At 46.3% G+C, this 10417-nt stretch overlaps 1 protein-coding gene across 2 annotated transcripts; it reads right to left on the bottom strand.

The window, feature by feature from the left end:
- Positions 1-375: 375 nt before the first annotated feature.
- prmt5 (protein arginine methyltransferase 5) lies at positions 376-9174 on the bottom strand. Of its 2 annotated transcripts, XM_027028734.3 has the most exons (16): positions 9038-9174; positions 8365-8483; positions 7631-7716; positions 7180-7314; positions 6515-6627; positions 4429-4478; positions 4174-4337; positions 3884-4045; positions 3690-3767; positions 3454-3512; positions 2052-2174; positions 1765-1940; positions 1427-1630; positions 1155-1265; positions 1002-1066; positions 376-903 (listed from the first exon to the last, which is right to left on the bottom strand). In XM_027028734.3, the coding sequence occupies exons 1-16, from the start codon at positions 9133-9135 to the stop codon at positions 751-753; spliced, it is 1896 nt and encodes a 631-aa protein (XP_026884535.1). In that variant the 5' UTR covers positions 9136-9174; the 3' UTR covers positions 376-750. The 2 variants fall into 2 exon arrangements, with proteins under 2 accessions (XP_026884535.1, XP_081559735.1); XM_081703609.1 differs by lacking the exon at positions 7180-7314.
- Positions 9175-10417: the final 1243 nt, after the last annotated feature.

The raw sequence follows: 10417 nt of genomic DNA, 5'->3' as shown, positions 1-10417 counted from the left end.
ACAGACAACGTGGACACTCTGTCTGGTACCAACTGACCAGCTGTCTGACTTCTGCGTATTGGCCTATAGCTCCCTTCCTACTAATCTTGTATTAGCACCCCCCCCCCCTCCCACAGGTTACTCAATAATGTAATACCACGACACTTTTTATGAAGGAGGATGTGAGGTTAGGCTTTTGGAAGTCATGGTTGGAGCTGTAGATGAACGGGAGGCGGGCCAATCACTACTCACTGGAGTTCTTGTCTTTCATAAAGATGAGAGAAAAGGGTGTGAACTGGGCTCAGAAGGCCCATGCTTCTGCAAACCGCCGGTTCTATTTCCAATTCCAAGACACAGTGTGACTCAGAGATTTAAAGCAAAAAAAAAATGAGGCACTCCAGACAAGACATAATTTATTTCAGTATCGCATGACTCAGATCTGCCTTCCTCAGTGTTAACAATTTTGAAAGTAGAACGAACACCAGTGAGCTTTTAGTTCTTTTAAAGGGCATCTCGGATGTCGAGCCCGACTTTGTGTAAACAAGTACAAAAATGAATGTGTGAAACTGACAATGTCATCATCATCATGCCAGTACACACCCTGGGTGGAAGTGTCAGTATGTCAGTAATAAAAAAAAAAATAAAATCAAAAAATCAATAACAACAACAACAACAACAACAACAACAACGAAGTCTCCCATCTACACCACACATGAGAACAGGTGTATAAAAAAGTACGTTTAATCCATGTTTTGTGTGCGTGTGGTCTCCCTATAACCCAATTGTGTAGGAGCGTCCCGCCGGGTTGTGGATGGCAGAGCAGACAGGTTCGGTCACCGCCCACTCGTACCACACTTTCTTCCCATTGTTACACCTCCAGAACTTCACGCCCACATCATCACCTCCGGCCAGGGGAACGGGTTGCTACAGGGGAGAGAGATACGACAAAAAGCAGTCAGCTTCACACCCTTCCGCAATCCAGACCACGCAGACCCCCGGCCCGTGATCCACATTACGCTTACTTTAAGTGGGAAGAGGATGGGGAACCAGGAGAACATTCCCGGGGAGTGAGTCTCTGGCCGGATACCTGAAACGAGACGGCAAAGGAAAGGTTTTGAGATCGCCAGTGCCGCAGTGTCTGACGTGGACCTACAGGGCCCGACCGGCAGACTTACTCAGCATCACGTCCTTGTACAGTGTGGTCTCAAAGTAGCCAGCGAAACCGTGAAGCACCGAGTTGCAGGCCACAGTAAAGCGCAGACACTGGTATCTGTTGTTGTTCATATCTGTGAGAGAGAGAAAAAAAAAACAGCAGCACTTGGAGATGCTTTACATTCATAACAAAATACCAAATCACCACAAAGGCAATAAAATTACACTGCAATCAAAACAGTGGATAATCTTTTGCCTTCACTAGATGCAGTCTGGGTGCGCATGGACCTCGTACCTGTGGTGGGGTGCACGAACGTGAAGCACGGCTTTGGATCAGCCAGCTGGTGGAAGTTGTGCAGCCTCACAACATACGGAGTCTCAAAGTGGCACTCGGGGTCCTTGTCTCTTTCTCGACAGCTGCGCACTTCGTTATACAGCTTCGAGGACGACAGCGGTGCCAGGAACGAGGTGTAGGAGCTGGGAATGCTCACGCCGTCGTCTTCGCAAAAAACCAAACACAGATAAACACAACAAACTGGCCGTGGCTCGGGCAGGGATATCGAACGTGTTCAGTGCTTGTAAATGTGTGGAGTTTAAAAATGAGGAGGAAAAAAGGTTCCATGATTTCTGAACCTTTCAGGAAGTGCTGTGCTCCATCCAGGCACTCGGGGGATAGCTCGTTGTCGCCAAAGGATCCCAGAAGCTCACTAACTACGATGTCCGCTTTCTCCGGTGCCTCCCACTCCCGCATGTCACAGGATACAACAGTCACCTGATCTCCCCATTCCTCGAACTTCCAGTTCTCTAGACTATTCAAAAATATTGGAGTTTCACGCACATACGCAGCTTTAAACGCAACACACCCCTAGGACTTAAACATTGGTACAAACTATACATATCCCTATATGTGAGTCACATACGTGACGACAGCGTTGGGGTTCTTCTCTACGGCGTACACACGCAACTTCCTGTCGGCCTGTTTGGCGGCGCGGAGCGAGGCATTAACCAGGGGACCTCGGCCGGCGCCGAGTACCATCAGAACCCTGTGGGGGGAAGCCCTTTGCAGTCAGTCAGACAGACGCGTACGGACTCAGTGAAGGTCTCCCCAGTGAGCACTGAACTCCTACCATGAAACCATGAATATCTCTAGAATACATTTATGTATATCTAATGACAATAAATGAGCAATACATATTTTATGCATATGAAAAACTTTTTTCCTTTTGTGTGGGTTGTTGTTCTCTTTAAATTTTCTAGTCTACAAGCATCATTTGCAATTTTTCGCATGCTACAAAAAAATTGTCGTTTAAATCAGTGATGGCAAACTCATGAATAATCAAATCTGCAAAATTAAACACAAAGTCGATATTCAACTGAAGTGGACTATTTTATGAAAAACACACACACACACACACACACACACACACACACACACACACACACACACACACACACACACACACACACACACACACACACACACACACACACACACACACACACACACACACACAAATAACTGCCCCGATAATAAAAAATAAAATAAAGCTTTAAATTTGACATCAATTCATTTCAATTAAACTCGATTAGCACAAAAACCATTTGTCACCCCCTTGTGGCATGTTGGTATTTTCTCTGTAGGCCTTAAACTCTGGGACTCAAGCACACTGAACCCTGCATAGTTTAGTATGACATCACATGTCATATGTACCTCACACGCATGACATCAGAATATTTGTGTGTGTTTTTTTTTTTTTTTTTTTTTAATGGATCAGTTACACCAATTCATACACATCACGCAAATATAACGTGCACCACTAAAACCGAACGGAAATGTTTCAGATTACATTACTGTAGCAAATCTTTTCCATGAATATTTGATTACTTCACTGACCCTGATGCAACAGGCATACTTCAGTTTAAAAACAGACCAAGCAGCATCATGGTTGGCCATTGGTTACATCACACCTGCTGTCTGCTGTGAAATTACCTCACTGACAACTGGCGACCTTCTCAGTAACATCGTTAGGATTTTAACCTTAACATCATGTATGTGGAATAATTTCAAAGCTCTAATAGTCTGCATTAACTGTTACTCAGAGGTCAGTTCGGGGCCACTTTAAATTCCCTGCTTGCTGAAATATATAGGGAGATTTAACTTCAAGGTAATGGATTTTCCCATTACTTTTAGATGGATTTACCCGTTACTTTATCTATAAATTAGACTTTGGTCTCGGATGGGCACCTCGGCGTAAATAAATGCTTGCAGCGAACTGAAAACTCCCGGCAACAAAAGCCGAAGGAAAAGGAGGAAGCACTTACTGTACGCGGCTTTCTTTTTGTTCTTCTGGAACTCGGTCTAGAAGACATTTATACACCGCCTGGAGAGGGAGATGAATTACTCGGCTCAGCGGAGCACTACGGCGCAACAGTTCCAAAGAGTGTCATGGAGATCAAAAACCTTCACCGGCGTGATGCGTGCAAATGGGGCCTCACAAAAGGACCCCGCGCAGCCGGCAAGCCATTATACGCGTCGCCCCCGCCCTGCACCCCCTCACCTGCTGGTACTGCGAATATTTAATGGGGTCTTTTTCAAAGACTTCGTATGTCTGTGACTCCAAATTGTCCATTAGAGGCTGAAAGGAGAAGCGAAATATTCATAAAACAGCAGAAACGTGACAACCAAGGAGCTGGAAGACACGTAACCGTAGCGGTGTCTTGTTCGAACACGTGTACCCATACAAACTCGCACCTGTAACGGGGACTGCAGGTAGTCCTCGTAACCCTTGGCGAACATCTCGTAGGCGTTGGGGGCCGGCCGATTCTGGTTCAGGTGTTCCAGGTACTGCAGGTAGCAGCGGAAATCCTTCTCACTGTGCCGGCTGGTGCCTGTAAATATGAACTGGGCCTCCAGCTGGGGAGGACAGGAAGTGGCTCACATCCAGCGGCTTGGACTTCCGGTGTACCGCTGGCACAAATAGCCAAGCCAAGGTCATACCGTTCAGATTCATACCACCTCTTTTGCAAGCCATAAGCGTTTACCTTGAAGAGGCGGAATATGATTCGCTGGTGGGCTTTTGACAGGACTGGAAATCCCTTCTTATTGGTCAGAAATATGCTGGTGGGAAGGATGGCGGCTTTGATTGGCTCACCGAGCCACTTGTCGATCACCGCATCGGAGGGCATGTCTGCCCCGATCTCAATAGCTTTGGACAAAAGGAAAAGATGGAGTTGGAGACCAGATATCACAGATATCACTTCAGCACAGCAGTAAGTGTACAAATATGGCAGTCTCACCGAGGCAAATCCTCTTGTTGTAGTCACAGAGGGTTCGAAACGAGTGCCACCTGAAAGAGAATCAGAGGAGAAAAGCAGAAGCAGGGGAATTTCAAAAGAACATCGCGCTCCTTTCTAAAGCTGAGCCTGCACCGAAGGGCTTCTGAAAATCTGGAGACCCGAGAACATCACACAAAACAAAAGCATCTCTACCCAAGGTACACAGTGTACAGTTTACACAGGAGGACCAATACAGGGGACCACACAAACTGGGATCCCCCCCAAAGGCCCTGAATCCACTCAAAGCAGCTCCTGCCGACGTATGCGTGTGCGTGTCCTGCCATCATGGGAGCAGAATTGTGGAACGTCACAGCTAAAACAGAGGAAGGTGATGCACAGCCAGAGGTGGTGTGTGTTTGTTCAGAAAACAAAACAAACAAACAAACGCAGCAGGACACGCCAGTCACAGGTCTTTCAGAGATCTGGTTGGCAGATGCAATTATACACGAGATGAGATAAATGTTATGTGCCAAACCATTAGAGGGTCAATAGGGTCCAGCCCACTCATATTAATCATAATAAGCGTCTAAGAACAAACTACTTCATAAGCTCTTAACAGGGGGTTTGGGTAGGCACCTTCCTTCATCAGCGTTTCACTGAAATCCACGACACCACCAGAAGGTTCAATAGGGAGGTCTGACGTGCAAGCCCGCCTGCTCCCTTCAAACCAGCCGCACCACTTACTGAACCTCTTTAAACGTATAAACACTGGCCTCCTGCGTAATGAAGACGCTACTCAGCCTCGCTGACACCAACGACGCACGCTCCATGCCTCCAGTTCCATCTGGGTCTACCATTCCCGGCATGACAACGATCCACTCACCGGCTCAGTCTTCCGCGTACCCGACGCTGCCGAACACCTCAGCCATTCCTGCACAGCTACTCTTAGCATGCCAGGATGCGGGAGACTCGGCCACGGATCCCCTAGCACCTCTCTCTACGTGCCCAACAGCCGCGCTCCCTCGTCTCAGCCGCCAAGTCTGCGCACTCCACTCTAGAAAATAAACTATCCGTTCACCCGAGTATGACACCATATTCACCCTCGGTGCAGCAGCCAGTAACGAGCTCAGCAGGGTGTGGATTCCATTAAGATAAATCTGCACTCCGGGCAGGGGACGAGTTTCACCGGTGCACATGTTTCCACATGTAAAGATGTGTCACAGCCTTGCAGCCTGTGGTCATTGTGTAGCGCGCACACACGCAGTGGAACCAAGACTAATGATTTCTCACAAAGTGGTTGTCCCCGCCGCAACCTCCGATCACCTTGCGTTCAAACGGCGCGTGTTGACGGGCGACGCGCGCCAAGGGTGAGAGGCTCCCGTGCGAATTTGAACACTTGTCTGGATCTCAAGCCCTGGCCGACATCCTTTGGCGTGTGCTTAGCCCAAGATTCAAACTACTCAACCTGAGCACTGAGAAGAATTTATGCACAAATGTGATTTGTCTAATTTAAAAAAAAAAAAATGCAGAAGTGGAACAGACCCATCATTTTCAAAATGTTTAAATGGACTTGAAAAAAGCACAATTACACAACGTTCACACTAGTGGTTACATTCTCTGAGCGTGTGTGCAGTTCTGCCCTGACCAACTCCCACACACTGCACCGCACACGCATCCTGTGACGTTATGACCGCACACGCATCGCGAATAACGGTCATACGGTCGCGGTGCTGACACCCCCCCCAACTGCTCCTCGTGCTACAGCTGCCCAATGTAAATACCAATTACAGAGTCACATAATCCGGCACAGATATGCTGATTTTTAAAGTTCCTTGCAATGTTTCGAGTAAACGATATGGTAGGCATAGATACGCTGAATACTACATCCATAACAGAGTGGGCTTATAATTCTTCATGTGTGAAGCAAAAATAAACAATACAGCCCTTCTCAAGAGCACAACATTATGATTCTGGATTGCTGCATGCTGTTTATTAGAGAACATTTTCAGCTTACATTTCTATGACCTAACTAATGTGACACTACGGCTCAGTAAATCATTTTACCACCCCGCTCTGTCCTGCAAGGCGTCGTCTAATGGTGTCTCACCAGCCCCAAGTCTTTTCCTCGCTGCTAGAGTCATCCATTTGTTTGGAGGGCTCGTTCTCAATGAGGTCTTCACGAGTGTCCTCGGGGTCCAGCAGCGGAACTCGGATCCAGAACTGAAACGAGATAATTAAACAAATGCATCGTCAACAACAAAAACAAAAACAACAACAACCACCTTCATTTCCACAGCACTTTTTAAAACAAGGTTTACAAGATTCTTTAGAGAAGGATACAACCAAGATAAAAATAAAGTTAAGATAAATGTGAATTTAATAAATAAAGATGAAACAGAAAATATAATATATATATTTTACCCCTGCAGAGACGAGCAGGAGCAAACAAAAGGAACACAGACCTTTATGGGGCACATGACAAACAAAAGCAAGAAGAATGCCAATCTCAGTTCGCTCTTCCCTGCAAGTATAGAGTGCACACTCACACACCCACACCCACCCACACACGAAACAGAAGGACTACCGAGCACCTTTAATACCACCCATTTTATAACACGAACATCTGATCTGCTGAAAACCTCTGAGATGAAACGAACAGCACTGACCCAAGGCGTCGTACGCCATCACCAATTTCCCAGCCAATACAGAGGAGTGCCCACGTGTTAATGGAACGTCCTCAGCTGTAAACGGATGCCGCAGCCGTGCCCTTACCATGGAGGAGTGGTGTCCTGTGTGGATGTGGTTGAGCAGGACCCGGGCAAGGTTGGCACATCGTTGGCCCTTCAGGGGGATCATGAAGGCTGGCAGGCCCAGATAGGCACAGAAATTCAGCTCCTGCACCAGTGCCTGTAATGGGCACACCGGGTCAGTGGCGAGCACCAATCGTGTCCCAAGGCTGACGCAGGACTGGTTCCCATAAAAGCTCCAATAAAGTATTACTGCTAGAATCAGAAGTCGCTGTTGCCAAGATAATGCCGCACCGTTCTGATTCAAATATGGAACTAAAAGGTGGGGGGGGGGGGCCTGTCAGCTAGGACATAAGTAGCATCTCAATGCAAAAAAAATTAAATAATAAGGAATATATTATCCGGCGTTGTTCCTGCAGTGAGATTAGCGGTCTGAAAGTGTGAAAAGGTTTGGATGCTGGGAAACGTTAACTTACTGCCTCTGAATTCCTGCGCTCTGTGGTCAGCTCGGAGTCTGCCTCTATCCATGGCGAGAGTTTTCCCACAATAAGAGTATTCCAGTCTGGCAGCAAACAGAAAAGGGATACAAAAACAAATAAAACAGGAATGTTTCGGACCAGTACACACCAGCACATCGATAGCAAAGGAACATGACAGCTGTTCTCATTATAATGAAAACAGACATTTTAAAAAAAATGCATTGCTTAACCAAAATAAATCTCAGTTAAAATATCATGCGTGTCATCTCACTCAAGTTATAATTTTGAATTAGTTTTTGGCTTCTTGGCAGACTGCAGTGTACTGTTGATGATTATATGGAGTAATCTCAGAAACTAGGACTCCTCATCTAATCCTGCGCCAGATTTATTGATAGAGTCTGAGAGCAGGCGTCTTATGCTGCTGACCAGAAGACTCGTGTCATGCCAAAACTCCGCGACTCTTCCACCAAGAGAAAATGCTCAGAGGTATAAATAAATTGACCTGCACTGGCTGACTATTTAACGGTGGCTGCTCCTGTACGAGATGCTGAAAGAGCGAGACATTTTAAAAAAAGTTGGGGAAACGCAAACATTGTCAAAAACATCCTCTTACCAACCGTGTCCACTTTGAAACACCTATTCATAGCGGTCAGTCGGGGTTGGGCATTACAATTCTATAAGCATGTTTTTGGATAGACCTAAATCAAGTAAAGCAAGACCCCCCCCCTCACCTCTACCACACAGCAGCAGGTCAGAGCGCGTCTGAGCTCCGGGTCTAGCTTTAGCAGGTTCCAGTTCAAACTCTCTCCGGAACCGGGGATGGAAGAGAGGCATGCAGAGAAAGTCGAAACTGTGGAGCAGAGATGAAAAATAAGCCGAGAGATAAATAATTAATGACAATTAATCAATCAATCAATCAACACAGCAAAGGCTTCTCAAATACTTGGCAACTTCAGCTAGCCCAGTTATCTAGCTGGCCACCAGTCAAGTCATAACCTCGTACAAAGACGAAGACCATCAGAGACCCCCGTCTGACAAACTGACCATGCATGAAGTTCAAAACGAAATCCTGCGACCTCGTTAATGCTGGAAAAAAAGACAATAAATCCGTCCAGCGCCATGTCTCTCTTTAGGAACTTTGACACACACTGGATCCCATTAAAAGTAGTTAATACCTGCAATTCAATTAAAGGTGCAGCAATGCAATCACACTACTTACAATAAAAAAAAATAAAATAAAAAAAAAAAGACCACCTTGATTTTTATAGGTACCATAGCTAGCAGTGCAATGTCGGAATCACGTGTAGTGACCAGGCGAACTTTACTGCACATTGCACCTCTATTAGAAAGGTCCGACTGAAATCATCCGCCCGAGGTCCAACACGAACGACTGCGATGGCTTACCCGAGTTTCGCGACCGCAGCGAGGGTATCGGCCACCTCGGGAATACAACTTATATCCCTCCCGCATGAGACCCTGCTCGCCGTGCTGGCGGACGCCATCGTTTGTAGATGGAGGGGGAAAATGAAAGCCGGGCAGCGCTATAGAGAAACTGCGGCCATGTTGGCTCCGCGGATGCTCAAATCAGCGACGACAGCCAAAGGTTTTTCGGATCCAAAATGGAAGCGCTCAGCGGTACAGTTTCTCCGTTAGCAAAGTCCCGCGAGATTTATGTACGAGATCAGAGAGAGCAGACGTCTCAGCCCTGAAAAGAAACGCAAATCCGGACGCTGTCACATTTCCGCTTTGAATGGATGTCGGAGTAGTTTTGCAAGGGCGTAACTGCTTACTGATAATAAAAGTTAGGTTAATATAGCACATTGCATTTGTTTATATATATTCTCGAATTCTGACAATAGGTTACTTTGGAATACAAGGCTGAGATGCAGGTGTCCAAAGTACTTGGTGACAACAGCCCATGTGTGTCAAGATATGTAGGGAAACCTGCAATGCTTTCTGTGTCGCCTGATAAACGAGTGCCACTTGGCTGGGGATCAGGAGCCCAGAATAAGAGAAACGGTGACCGCGTATCAAAAGCGGTCAGCAGGCATCTGGAGAGACCGACGAAGGTGCTTAGAGGAGTGCAGACAAGGTTTTATTAAAACCTGCACTCACCCAGAGTTCTCATAACCACACCAGCAAATGCCTCACAAATGGCAAACAAAGTGAAAACTGCCCGCTGACTATATTAGTATTTAAAATTAAAATGGTGTTTTTTTAAACTACCTATCAGAGGGCCCACATCTCTTGAAACAAGAAACAGTTAAGAGGTATGAGCAGACACAAATCTCATGAAGGGTAGCAAATTATGGCCTCTCATTTTGTCCATGGCTCTGAAAACAACCTAAAATGTTAAATAGGGCCCTGCAACAATTAATCTTATCTTTGTTAGATTTTGATTGTTTGTTTTGTATTATTACAGTAGTTATTTTCTCATGATGATGGTTTTGAATACTAATTCAGATATTGAATTGGAGAAATGTGCTATAAGGGCAGTTTGTTGACTGGAGTGTGTGTGTGTGTGTGTGTGTGTGTGTGCGTGCGCGCGCGTATCCTTTGCTTCTCAGGAGGTGTGGGTATGAGGGACAGACTAAAAAATATATGTAAACAGGGAGATGCATTCTCAGCAGGTTTGTGCTTTCAAGAGTCGCTTGTGTGAGACGCGTCAGCTGCTGGCAAACAAGCATATATGTGCTTATATCAGATGTCACACAAAAGGCGTATGTGGGCGTGACGGAGCGAGAGAAACGTGTGTGCGTGTGTGTGTATGTGTGGGGGCGGTGT

Source organism: Electrophorus electricus, chromosome 20 (assembly GCF_041902795.1).
Source record: "Electrophorus electricus isolate QZ-2024a chromosome 20, ASM4190279v1, whole genome shotgun sequence".
NCBI lineage: Eukaryota > Metazoa > Chordata > Actinopteri > Gymnotiformes > Gymnotidae > Electrophorus > Electrophorus electricus.
This window is presented reverse-complemented; position numbering and strand designations above follow the sequence as displayed.